The 14108-nt window shown below is 41.7% G+C and overlaps 1 protein-coding gene across 1 annotated transcript; it reads right to left on the reverse strand.

Moving 5' to 3' along the window:
• Nucleotides 1-846: 846 nt before the first annotated feature.
• zpld1b (zona pellucida-like domain containing 1b) lies at nt 847-12390 on the reverse strand. The gene is made up of 10 exons (XM_050069371.1): nt 12075-12390; nt 9914-10134; nt 9618-9799; nt 9121-9193; nt 7760-7857; nt 6880-6960; nt 6491-6662; nt 6309-6414; nt 1503-1532; nt 847-1255 (listed from the first exon to the last, which is right to left on the reverse strand). Exons 1-10 carry the CDS (start codon nt 12211-12213, stop codon nt 1083-1085), a joined length of 1275 nt encoding a protein of 424 aa, XP_049925328.1. The 5' UTR covers nt 12214-12390; the 3' UTR covers nt 847-1082.
• Nucleotides 12391-14108: the final 1718 nt, after the last annotated feature.

Here is a 14108-nt window from a genome sequence, read left to right on the forward strand (position 1 = left end):
ATCTTTTTAACAATTTCAATAGTTTGTAACACACTGTTTATGTTACAAATATAACAGGTACACTATCTAATGGCACACATGTGCAACTACTGTCGCATTTTGAACACAGTGGCCTGAAAGAGCTCCAAGATACAGACAGAAATGAAAAATATGTTACAACGATCCCCGGTTTATTTCCTAAAGTGTTGAAATATTAATTTATAAAATAGACCACTGTTTCACAAATTATTTTTAGAACCAGATGAAAAAACGTAGCCCACATCCTAAACATATTTTTTCAAGCTTTGTAATACAGCAGAGACAATCATTCAACAATAAATCCACTTTCTTGATTTGAAAACTGTACAATGCTGATTTGTTAATTTAATATTGTAGGGGTCATAATGCTATGCTTTGACAATAAAATGAAATAAAATAAAATAAAATTAAATAAAATTAAATAAAATTAAATCCAATTAAATTACGTTAAATTAAATTAAATTAAATTAAATTAAATTAAAATAAAATTTAAAAAAAAACAGTGGTTTATATTTTTGCTTCAGTGTTATTTTTCTTAATTCTTTATTGACCCATAAGATTTGTAAAATAACATAAGTTAAATAAAATAGAATAAAATAGAATAAAAATGTGATGTTGGTTTATATTTTTGTGTCAGTGCTATTTATTCTTCTTGTATTAACCCATAAGATTTGTAAAATAAAATAAGATAAAGTAAAAAGTAATTTTCATCAAACACAGCTGTGGTTTGTGAAGCTTATGTGAAGAACTGGAGAAGACACAATTATTTCAGTGAGGTGTTGGCCCGCATCAAAGAAAGAAAGGGAATATTTCTGATGCAATCTTTTATTACAAGATCTAAAGATTAAAGTTTTCCATCTGCATCGGAGTGTAAAGCTTCTGTAAACACTGTGATTTACCAAACAATATGATGACAATGAATAGCAAGAATAATGAGGTAATAAAGGCAATAAATACACAACACCTACAACAATAAAATATACACATTTAATAAACTGTGTACAAAGAAAAACACACATGCACATGTTTGTGTACCCAACAGGTCATTATATACAGATGTGTATTTATTTAAAGGTGGGGTTCCAAACACCTGAGGCTGTGGTTGTTGGGAGGCGGGATTTCTGCAGGAGGCGAAGCGACAGCAGTAAGAAGCCCACACTGACCCCGCCCAGGATGACCACGCCCGAGATCAGAGCACTGGTCACTGGGTTCATTGGCTGGGAGGGGTCACCAGATGCTGGAGGATTGAGAGGTGAAGAAAAGCAGAAACTTGAAACATACACATTCTTTGACGAGGGCTGAACATGACCTGGGTTTGTTTCTTTTACTTTCAGAGAGAGAGGTGGAACTTTCCTGTCGTTGCCTTAAATCATCAATTTCCATGGGTATCCTCTGTCTTTACACCGACACCCACACACACTTAGTCACGGGTGATATTTTTATACAACTTTTTATGTTTTGTGACGTTGTATAAGGGTGCTTACCAAGTTGGGAGTTGTTGACAGGAGTTTCATCTGAAAAAATATTTTGAAAGTATTCAGATTATTTTTTACAGATATTTTAATCTTAAGTGGCTCTGTGGATGTGTTGATCTATTTATCTAAATACAGCTGTAGTTCAACATTTTGGGAATTACGCTTTCACACATACTTGCCAACCTTGACGCCTGGAAAAACTACTACTACTAATATTTTGGTTTAATTTTTGGTTCATGACCCTGAAACGCTACTCTGGCAGAGTATCAGAAGAAGGGAGGGAGATCAGGCTGTAGGCTCGTCCCTCGCCAGGGACCAACAGCCGGCTGTCCTCCCTGGCCCACACACCCCTGGATCCTGGGTGCTTAAGTGAGATGGTTGGCTCACAGTGTCAGGATGTCAGCTTAGTATCCTGCTGTGGCAAAAGATGGCAAGCCAGATCCCTAACAACTCCCAAGGCACCCCATGAACCCCTGCTACAGCGGTCCTGACATGGATGTGCTATGCCTTCAGCACAAAGACAAAGCGTCCACTGGCAATGGCTTTGACAGGGACACTAGAAAAACAGGAAAATCAGTTAAGGGCGGGCTCTGCATGTCTATGAACATGGAATGGGCAATCAACTTTACAGTACATGAGGCTGACCGCTCACAGCACTTGAAATTATAACCGTCCTCACTATACTTTACGAGTTCACACAACTGATTGGGATTCTTGCCTAGGTCACAGGCCCTGATAACACAACGCATCGCAGACAGCTACATCAGCGCTTACAGCTGATCACAGCTGATTGGGCTGTCTTTCTGCTTGGGGGTTTCAACAGCTGTAATGTCACTACTGTACATTACTCCCAAAGCTGGAGCAGCATGTCACATCTCCAACATGACTAGACAGAACGCTAGAATAAGTTTCGGAAATATATCTGCTGTATATGTCTCCAACATGTCACTGAACTGAAAAGGGAGCTGAAACATAAAACCAAGCTGGCCAAGCTTAACTACAAAAATAAGATGGAGGAGAGGTTCACCAGGGTAAATGCGAGGGAGGCATTGCCAACTGTTTCGAAACACCAGTTCATCCCAAATGCGTGGAAGAAAACAACTGTCATCCGTGCTCCTAAAAAGCCCCACACCAAAGCCAAGAACAAATTGAGGCCTGTGGCCCTCACCTCCAGCCTCTGCAAATACATGGAGAGGGTGGTGACTGGGAGCTTGTGGCCATGGTGGGGGAGCATCTGGACCCGCTCCAGTTTGTAGAGGATGCCAGGCTAACTTGTCTGGGTGCAGTGTTTATGCACTTCGACTCTACTAACTCATATGTCAGGATTTTATTCATGAAGTTATCATCTGCTTTAAACACAGTAAACACAAAAACACTTCTGCACCGCCTCCAAGGTTGGTTAACGCATCACTGACTTTATAGACTTTTTAAAGGACGAACCCAAACATGTCAAATTGAATGATTTTAAACTTGCAAGAGCGATGGACTGTCACTTTTTTAGTTTGCTGATGACATGGCCTTGGTGGCCCTCCTACAGACAAGCACACCCTGTTCAAATGTGGACATCATAGGCCACTGGCTATGTTGTTTGGGGTGCCGTGCACATGATGCCTCACACCCTCTCTCTGGACCCCTCGGGCTGTACTGCACTAACATTGACCACCACCTATCCTCCACACAGCACGCAGACGAGGTCTACACAAAGGCCCAGCATGTTTCTCCTGATGAGGCTGAAAAGTTTTAACATCACACAGGCATTTTAACAGCAGTCCTCACAATCAACACCACATCCTGGTACAAATTCCTCACTGAGAAGAGCAAAAAAAAAAAAAACCTCACAAGATCATCAAGCAACCTCTCAGACCTTCACAGCTGTGCAGTGAAAAGAAAGGCAGACCTCATCACTAAGGACCCCTCACACACCTTCACCACTGCTTTCAGCTACTCCTGCCAGGCAGCCTCTTCAGAGTACCTCCGGCCAAAAAAAGAATTACAGTATCTCTTTTATTCCCACTGCAGTATCTATTCTAAACAAGGCCAAATAGACTGTCACCACATTTTTAATGCATCATTGCACACCTGCTCTTATTTACTTATGGAATTGTTTGTTTTTTCTTTTATGGGTCTATATGTTCTTTCTTTGGTGTTTACGAGCCCCTAACTAAGACAATCTGCTGTCACTACGTGATTTATAATAAAGTTCTTGGAATCTTAAATCTTGAAAGTTAGTGACCTTTTACTGAGTCTAAGCTAATCTGTACGGCTGCTGGAGATGCAGAGGCATTGTGTTGGCATTGTCAACACATTCTCACTCCGACCTCATCACATGTCGACGTTTGGGCATGGACTTTCTACATCAACATATGATGCCCAAGGTTGATGTTCTGGGACGCCGTGTCTACTTCCATGTACACTTTACATACTGTCTCTTTCAAACTCAACGTACTACGTCAGTACAAATTGAATTGATGTTTTTTTCCTTCAGCAACAAATGCATGTGGTTACGTTTAACCAACATACACACGTGGGTGGGTGTAGGAAAAAAGAACAGGGTTTGGCTTTACAATCATACGGGAAGCGAACACTTGCTTCACGGGTGAAAGTCAGTGGTTGTCGGACCCATCCAGCACCCGTCCCACCCACCATACTTGGACATTCAACCCCTTAACTTATGTTGTTGTCCTGCTGTGCTTCCCCTTGACGCCGACATTACACAATAACGGCGACCAGCTGTGTAGCATGCCAATGTGAAAGGACGGCTTTTTTGTCTGTGTCTGACGGCGGAAGTCTCTGCCCAAGTGTTGGTATTCTCACATATTCTCACTCCCATCCTGTCACATACTGACTTTCCAAGTCCAAATACGACATGCAATGTACCCTGGGTGTGTTGGTTGTTGACGTGCTGGGATGCCATGTCAAGTTGTTCTTCTGTTTTCACGGGAAATATACCGTCTATATACAGTGTCTTTCAAAATAAACGCACTACATAGGTACAACAATGCAAACTGATGTTTTTTTTTCCCTTCAACAACAAACACACATGGTTGGGTTTAGGCAATAAAAGCACGTGGTTAGGTTTAGGGATACAGACACCGCTTTCTCAGGTAAAACTCTGTGTTTGTTGGACCCATCTGCCACCCCTCCAGCCCGCCCCAGTCAGACTTTCAGTGCCTTAACTTTCGTCCGTGTCCCGGCGTGTTTCAGCCGGCCGTGTATCATGCCAACGTAAAAGGACGGCTTTTTTCATTGCTTCCTAATAGGGCATTAACAGAAAAGCCGATTTGTAGACATGACCCCCCAGGAGGAGTCGACAAGTCGTGTGTTTTTTCCCTCTCTCTCTCTGAGGCTGTTTACACGTACACGGTGATTTTGATAAACAGAGACATCTTCCTTCGTTTGTGCCCTTCGTTTACACGCAAACGGAGATTTCTCCTCTGAAAACGAGTCTTTCTAAAAACTCCGGCCAGAGTGGAGATTTTGGAAAACTCCGGTTGCGCGTTTGCATGTAAACTGAGATAAACGGAGATAAACGGAGTTATAGGCAGCCGACGTCACAGTATGCGCCGGAACTTGCGCCTGTGTCAAAAGTGCGACCTATGTTGCTATGGTGACAATGGATACATGGAAGGCTTGAGCTTCTCGTTACACTGCCACCTACAGGTTTGGCATGCTCTTGTGTATATATACACGGGTAAGTGTAAACGAAGATCTTTTTGAAAACGGAGACGGTGAAATGTCCGTTTATGAAAATAGCCGGCCACGTGTAAACGGCCTCTCTGTGTGTGCTTGTGTACGGAATGCAATCGCTGCCTCTGATTGGCTTACACTGATACTTAAGCGGAGCAGACTCCGCGAGGAATGTCCGCAGTCATTCGGGCTGTCATAGTCGAGTGCACTTCCGCGTTGTAGTTTCCTGTAAAAATGTCCGTGAAAAATCCCCGCGATGTGAAAAATACATGCCGAGCAGTCACTGGTGTCCACGCGGTCGTAAAATCTTTGCTTTGCGCGCACAGGGCTTGCGGACGTCCGCTTTGAGTCCGTGCGGACCTCCGCAGGCGCACAGTCCGTTCCGCGTACGTTCCGCCGGAGTATGTTCGGGCCTTGACAGACACACATCACATGTGTGGAGATACACTTTCCTCCGCCGTGTCAATGTGATGACGTCATCAAATGACTTGTCGACTCGACTTCGACTTTATTGACAGATAAGTCAACCTGAAAAAAATCAATGTCGTTAATGCCCTACTTCCTAATGCTGCAAGTCAGTGCCCAAGTGCCGGATTTGCGACAACTTCGGAGTGAGACTGGGTTGGCATTATACATTTCTGACAACCATATGTTATATTTGTATGTTTCATATGTAGCCATTTTCATTTCCCATTTTCAATTTTCCATCCTACATACTCTAACACAGGAGCTGGACACAGACTTTATAGTTGTTTATCCTCTTTTTTTTTAATACTCAGCTTGATCACTACAAACATGGCTGGATCTATCACTCAAACAGTGGTCTGCTGCTTGGCAGCCGTCTCACCCAGCTGTCATTAACTACCATCCCTTCCTCCTCCTGATGAGAAACTCGGCTCATATGCAGTAATTATAATCTGAGCTACAGCACTTTAGAAATATGATGCGTATGAAACGTACAAATGTAATGTATCTGTTGTTTGCAGAAAGGTTCAATGTCAATATTTATTCTGGTGACTGGGCTAATGTGAGTGATATCAATCTTTTTATCTAACTCTCAGTTAGTGAATAAGCGTATTTCCCAAAATGTCAAAACGATTCCTGTAAGAGTCAGTTTATTGTTCATACCACTCCTGGTGATGATTGGTCCAGCAGTGATGACAGCGTTCCCAGATGCTGCTGGTGGGGAATCAAGGCTTTCCTCTCCATCCCGCCTGCGCCGTCGCCCACAAATCTGCCGATCACATCATCAGATCTTAGCCCTCACTGAGGTCAGGGGACACAAACTGAGATCATGGTTTTGCACTTACTGGTATGAGCATGATACAATCGTCTGCCCGGCAAAGCTTGGTGACACAGTGCAGAAACACAGTGGACATCTTCTGGTGTCTGTGTTTAACGAAACGGAAAACCTCGAAGGAAAAACGTCCCATCTGACTTTTCCCATTCTCAAAAACGGTCGTCTGCGGGTCTTTGTAGCAGCTGTGTGGAAGGAGTACAACACACATACACACACGTTACGCACACCCTGAAAATGATAGATTTGATGTCTAAATTTATGCTTAAGCTCTCATTGAGAAGGAAGGAAAAAAGGAATCATTCATGAGGATAAGCCGTTTGGACAGCCTGAATGGGTAATGACTCCCTTTTGTGGTTTATCAAGTCACCATCTTGAGAAGAAAAAAAAAAGTGAAATTACCCAAAGAAAAGGTCATAGCGGAGTTCATCATTAGGATTCCCTGAGGGGGTTGTGTAACAGTAGTCCATCAAAATGTTCCACCTGCAAAGGGGCAACACTGTGAGACGGGATGGAGGATAGAGATCTAACTGCACATGGGAAAGCACAGATCGGGGCGCTCTCTGCTGCAGACTGGCGCCTTCATGTCGAATAATAACATAATGGCATAATGAATGAAGGGAAAGCATAGAGAAAAAGGACTAAATCTGTAAAAATGATGGTGGGAACGATGCTATGATTGACCAAAATATCACCTCCGCAGGGTTCGTACGAGGTGCTTAACGTGCTTAAAATACTTGAATTTCGCACTCAGACATGTAGGTACTGGAAGATCTTGAAAGTCAGACTTGTTCCTTGAAAAAAAGTACTTGATAAACTTGAGTTGACAACAGACTTATTCAATAAAACAATTAACAAATTGTTTTAAATTAGATTTTTTTTAAAAACAAGGAAGCAAAGAATGGACGTGCTTGTAATAACTTTCTAATCCTGCTTTTAATTTCCTGCTCTTTTTGTAAATGCCAATCACAGGTCTGAAACATTATAAGCAGTTAATTAATAATGAGTTATTTTTTGGCTGTGGTAGCATGCATTTGCTCTGTTGATGATTTTGCACCGCTCCCCTGCAAAAGATGTTTGTCGAGAAAACAATTTAATCCTCAAAAATAAAAATAAGTGATTAAAAAAGTACTTGAAAGTCTTTGAATCTGACTTGTCCCTGTCTGTACAAACCCTGTCTCTGCTTCACTGAAGCTGTTTTTGTATTTTTGTGTTTTTGTAGTATCTGAAAATTAAGAGAAAATCAGTATTTAATAATGAATAATCAGGTGTTATCTCATACCGTTTGTCTAAGTTTGTGGCTTTCACAGCAGCAAATACTCTGGTTTTCAGAGCCAGTCCAGCCATTGGAATAGAGAGAGGTTGATTATATGTTGAATCCTGCACAGGAAGAAAGTTAAGAGAGAAAGAAAAATGTTATTTTTTCACTAAATTAAAATTCAAAACTTGAAATAAGTAGAGGAGCTCAGTCTGGACATTTAATTAGAATGCTGGCAATATTCTATATTTTTGTCATTGTTAATAAATCCCCCAAAAAGACCTGAGGCAACAGTGTCTTAGTCTATCTCTCAATATTCTCTAACTTTGCCAGCCTGTTTGTGGCTCTCACTTTGTTCCGAAAACATAACTCCGTAAAGACACATCACAACTATATAGTTTATGTTTTTTAAAAAGGATTAATTATTCCCTTCAGCAGTTGGGCACTGCAGTTTATAATGAATGTCACTCAAACAGGGGTAACGTGTGCATTTGTTGAGGACTATTTTCAGTAAGGGATTAATACACATTTGGTGCTTTAGTGAATATGTTTGTGGTGAAACAGGAGCTGAGCGATAAGACAAATCTCTTGATTTACTGGCCCATCTATGTTGCGACCCTCACCTATGATCATGAGCTTTGGGAAGTGACCGAGATCGAGGATACAAGCAGCCGAAATGAGTTTCCTGTGTAAGGTGGCTAAGGCTCAGCCTTAGAGATAGGGTGAGGAGCTCAGACATCCGGCGGGAGCTCAGACTAGAGCTGCTGCTCCTTCACGTTGAAAGGGGCCAATGGAGGTGGTTCGGGTATCTGATCAGGATGCCTCCTGAGTGCCTCCCGTTAGAAGTTTTCAGGGCACGTCCAACTGGCAGGAGGCCCCAGGGTAGACCCAGAACACTCTGGAGAGGTTATATAAGTCATCTGGCCTGGGAATGCCTCGGGATCCCCAGGAGGAGCTGGAAAGTGTTGGGGAGAGGGATGTCTGGAGTACTTTGCTCAGCCTGCTGCCTCCGCCAGGTAAGTGGATGAAAATGGATGGATGGATGAATGTTTAAAGCTGCAGGATGATTTGGGATTGACTCAAAATAAACCACAGTGCCCATGTTCTTTGTAATGAAAAAAAACTCGGCTGGTTTTGGTCTTTTGATAAAATTGTCTGAAAATAAAATGGAAAAATACTAAATATCTTGATTCTTCAGCCTGCCTCCTAACCGGCTAACTGTTATATACTTTTTCAATTAGTTAACTTTATTTAAAAAAAAACCACGAACTTGAGTTAATGATTATGAAAATTAAAAAAAATATCCCTTTGAATTCAAAGCTCCAAAGTCATCCATTGCAAGGTAAATTACTGTGTATAAAAGGTGAACACAGCTGTGTACTCACGTTGTACAGGATCATACTCAACGTGCTCACAAATGTACCGTTGCTGTCCTTGACAGACACAGCAGCAGAGGAGCTGTGAATACATTCAACACATTTACTTCAGCGCTGTTATTCATCTTCTGTGGGTATTCACTTAATGATTTTGAAAGCATTGGGTTTGATATAGTATAATGATACTAAGCTATAGTACAGTCATTTATTTATGTGGCTGACAGACAGCGGTTAAGAGGAATATATGCATGGTAATTAGCAGCAAAGTCATTAAGAAAATATGCATATTCTGAAATGAATGGCTCTCAGAATACCATAAGACACAAACCCACTCAGGCTTTTAAACCAGGGGCTTAATTGTCACCACAGTTTAGGAGAACAATAAACAATCTTAATTAATTCTTCATGAAATGAATAAATCATAATGTGAAATCCACTGAGTAACTCCTGAAGGTCAAGCAAGTGTTTTGGACAGTAAGGGATTTTTTTCTTTGGCGGCAACTTACGATGCCAGCTGTGAGTTATTGACCAGGTACTCCAGTGGGTAGCTGCAGCTGAATTTGTACAACAAACCGGGCAGGTAGCTGATTATAGCTGGTGGGTCAGGGGTGTCGATATAGCCTGAGACATTCCCAATTTGTACCAGAGACATGTTCCCATAGGCATTGGCCCCGTATGCTGTGCTGACCTGCAGAGAGAAACATCTCAGCCACACTTTGCTTTCTCCCAAGTCAATAAACAACCCGATGAAGTTGCTTATTGATTATATTTAAACCATGTGTTTGTGTAGCTTGTTCTTTACCACCAGACTGTTACCGCAGGCCTCCAGCGTGCTGAGACTGATGCTGAAAAGGAGCGCTGTGGGGAAGGTGTTGTTGTTGATAAAGCCACGACATTGGGTGTCACTGTGGCGACCGTTCAGGGCCAAATCTGCCTCGGTGTAGCCGGAAAAGAGCACAGGGCAGAAGTTGATCTTCAAGGTGATGGTCTGGACCCCGCAGTACACACTGATGTCCCGCTCGCCTGGAGGTACAGAGAGAAGGGTTTTTGGATTACAATCATAGGGACCATTTCACAAAAGCAATTTGAGAGCACCAATTTCCTTTGATTGTCACTGGAAAATCTGCAGATACATTTGTGAATCCAAAACGGCTATTGCATGCTAATGCATGGGCCACGAGTATCAATGTGATCTCACACTGATTCGTCATGTTTTGGCCCTTTGGCACAAGCCCCAGCATTACTAAAATGACATCAGGATCGGCGGTAAGAAGGGGTCGGTGGTTATGGTTGGTTATACTTGGTAATGGTTAGGAAAAGATTGCGGATGTCGCTAAAAAACACCCAGCTTTAGATGGCGTGAACATGGATGTAAAGGAAGTGGTGCATGGCTTAAAAAAGACCTGGCTTTGAGAGGCAGAAACACCACAGCCAGGTCAGACTCCGGTGTTTGTTGGACCCCTCCACCTCCCCTCCCTGTCACCCTGAGCGGACTTTCAGGCTCGTTAAACTACATCCGTAGCTCTGAGTGTCACTATAACAACGCCAGGGACCCTACCCAAGCAGTGAATTTTAACGCCCCTCAGTGAGACTAGGCTGCAAGTACTGTTTGTTCTTATTAATGAAACTTGTCAAAGTGAATTAAAAAAGAAATCCATGCAGATTTCAACTTTGTAAAAGTTTTGCAAACTGCTACTTTGATGTGACATCAAGTCAAACGGGCCCCCGAACCACTGCTTTATCTAACATCTCAGGAGACAAATGTTCCCTGATTAGATTGCGGGACTGAAATCCAGCAGGACTTGTTCCTCAGACACACTTGGACGATAAACAAAAAAGACTTTAAATCTGTAGTACATAATATAATCTGTAACATAATGAAAAACACTGCTGCAAACGTGAGAAGTCCAGTTACCAATTTTCACCATCTTTAAAATCAGCACTTTCATATGTGAATTTTCAAATCAATATGAGACAGCTCAAAGCTCAAATCAATTAATTTCCAGAAACATCCATAAGAAAGTTTATGCTTTCTACTTTTATACTACTATTTTATGGATTGTAGCAGGTGATATAGCCACTTCAAAGTTTGTGTTTATCCTTGAAGTTTTTATGTTAGTGTTTCTAATAATATTAGAGCAGTATGCAGGATTTTAGAAACCAAAAAGTGTCTAAAATATTAAAATATTTGATAGTTTTTTGTTTATTTATTCATTTATTTTACATTTGATCTGTTCAGGATAAATTATCTTCAGAAAACTTTGTAGGAGGACGAAATCCTCAAGTTTCAAGTTTCCTCAAGTAAAACAGTTTAACTAAAAATCATTAGCAGACTTTAATCATCAAAAGTTTGCCCATTATTGATTAACATCATTTAAATGCTATAACTAGTTCTAGTGGAGCAAATCTGGTAGTTGAATGTAGGGATGTCCCAATGGGCCGATACTGAAACCTGTCAGTCCAGTCAGTTTACAAAAGCTGCTAGATATTAAAATAACTGTGCTAATGTACTGCACTTAATTAAATTGCACTTTCTCTTATGTTGTAGTAACACTTTGCTTTCACTGTGTGATTTAGAATTTATAAATGTTTAAAGCACATTACAATGGAGTTGTAAGCAGTTGTAAGTATATCTGGCTATATACATAAATAGATATATAGATACATAAACTTGAAAAAAGAAATACTAAAACTCCTCCTATGAAGCATCCATAATTGGTATACCAATAGTTAATGAAGGATATGTGTGTAATTATATTTTTAAGCCTTTATTAACCATTTATACACTGGTTACAGATGCTTCATGGGAGGACCTACAATTGTTGACACATTAACAAACACTTTGAAAAATATATGCTGACAGTAGTGTGTTATAATGTGTTCCAAGGTTTCACCTGTGTTGCATACCTGCAGGCAGAGGAGAGATTGCAAAGAGAAAACTTGTAATGTGGAAGTATTCTTACCAGGAAACCTGCTGTGGTAGCTGGCGTCACAGTTGTATCCATTAAACTGTGTGGAGACTGACGCGGCGTTACTCATCAGCAGGAAGACAAAGCACATTCGTGTCATTTCAGCACCTGAGAGAGGTTTGCCCACTGTCATCTTCAGAAGGTCAACATTGCATTAATAACATTCCTCTGGTAGGTGTTAAAAAACAGCACTTATCTCAAAATTAGATGTTCAAAAACAATGCCCCGCAAAGCCTTGCCTTTTTTCCCGCCGACTGCACGCTCTGACCTCTATCAAGGTAGTACAACCTTGTTTCCCAGGTCCCCTAATCCTTCTATTACCCAACCCCTTTTAAACTGAGGTCACCCCTCTTTGCAGCTCATTTCATCCCCACTTCTCTTTTTTCTCCTCCTGTTTACCTGTTTCCTGCCTTTTCCAAAGTAATTGGACGGACCCCCTCTCCCCCTGGTTTGTGACGAGAGAAGAGTTCAACACTGCTGTGAGCACTTTTTGCTGGCATCAAGGACCTAAAGCAAACACAGCCTTACGTGCATCAGTTGTGTGCGCACAGATGAGAAAGATAGATGGACTCATTATCCAAACACTTTGACAAAAACCCCGCTGCAGTGCAGAACATGGGAAACTCTATCAGATCTGAATGGCCTGGACAAATCTTTTCACAGCGCCCAGAAACCTGAGCGGACTCTGAGGGTTCCCACTCGTCTCTCCTCAGTCTGATCTCCGTCTGTCAGCTCACACAAACGGTGGGCCTCAGCAGGGGGGGCCCAGCCCGGGAATTAAGCTGTCATCGGCTGCTGCTGCGGCCCACATTCGCATGAACATAAAAGTCAACTCACGGTCTGATGCGGGGCTGTGTGTGGGTAATTGTGATGCACAAGGCATCACTTAGAGTAAAGACATTCAGTGCTGTGTACAGCTCCAGCTCGGTGTGCTCAGAGACGCAGAAGGTAAAAGTGGAACCTCGAGTGTGTTTTACGGTTTGTTACTCTGCCTCAAAATAACCCACTCACCTTTAATTTTACTGCAGTCCATCCAACAAAATAAGGGTTACGTTAATATGTTAGACTGATATCAGAAGAAACAGGAACTTCTTCCTCTTCAGCAGATTTCTACGACCTTTAAACTAATCTCTACAAAAATGCGTTAAGAGTATATTGGAGCCTTAAATGATATTTTTCTTATTGTCAATAAACCCAATAAGAAGTCCAAAACCAAAGATCAATACTTTTCAACTTCTCTATCAGGTATGTGGCACTCAGTCCAAGCACAGTGGTTCCTACTGAGGACAGAAATCTTTAGAAACAAGTCACAAATATAAAGTTTACGTTATCTTTATTTCCCAAATGGGCCCAATAGTTTCCTAAACAACACATTCTTACTTCAACCTAATCACATATCGACGTTTGGTCATGGTCCTTCCACGTCCAGATACGATGTGCACGGTGTAATCTTATGGGACGCAAACACTCGGCATTTGTTGGACAGATCCACCACCCCTTCCACCCAACCTACTCGGATTTTCGCCGCCTTAACTTTTATACTTGTCCCGTCGCGTTTCTACCTGACACCACTGACCACCATTCCACTATAACAGCGACCAGCCACGTATCATGCCAATGTTGAAGAACGTTTTGTTCGTCAGCGTCTGATGCCGCAAGTCACTGCCCATGCGTCAGATTTCGACAACTTACTACTACTGGTAATGGGTGCTGTTGTTATCTCCGGTCTGTCTGCAGTTAATCTTGCAAACTACTGGACCAAGCAGCCTCATATTTTGTGTGCACATTTATGACTGACACCTTACTCCTCTTAATCGACTCCTCTTAAGTCTTAACTAGTCTGTTGCTGGCCACATTTTGATCTTCATCGTGGCTCGAAAACTGACATCCATAAAAAAATGTTCTGTCTCATTTTGAACTGGAGCATCTGCAGATTAATTCCATAACTGATATGTTATGAGACACTAAAGTTAGAAATGTTAAGAGATGAATTAGTTCCTTGAGGTAGAAAGTGGTTTCTGGCACAAC

This window comes from Epinephelus moara, chromosome 2 (assembly GCF_006386435.1).
Source record: "Epinephelus moara isolate mb chromosome 2, YSFRI_EMoa_1.0, whole genome shotgun sequence".
NCBI classification, from domain to species: domain Eukaryota; kingdom Metazoa; phylum Chordata; class Actinopteri; order Perciformes; family Serranidae; genus Epinephelus; species Epinephelus moara.

Bases quoted from the DNA above. Each gene is read 5' to 3' on its own strand.
- zpld1b (XM_050069371.1), bottom strand. From the start codon at position 12,213: ATGACAGTGGGCAAACCTCTCTCAGGTGCTGAAATGACACGAATGTGC. The intron at 9,800-9,913 runs GTAAAGAACAAG...TTCTCTCTGCAG, and splicing joins CCTGCGGTAACAGTCTGGTG to GTCAGCACAGCATACGGGGC. The intron at 9,194-9,617 runs GTAAGTTGCCGC...ATGTATTCACAG, and splicing joins AATAACTCACAGCTGGCATC to CTCCTCTGCTGCTGTGTCTG.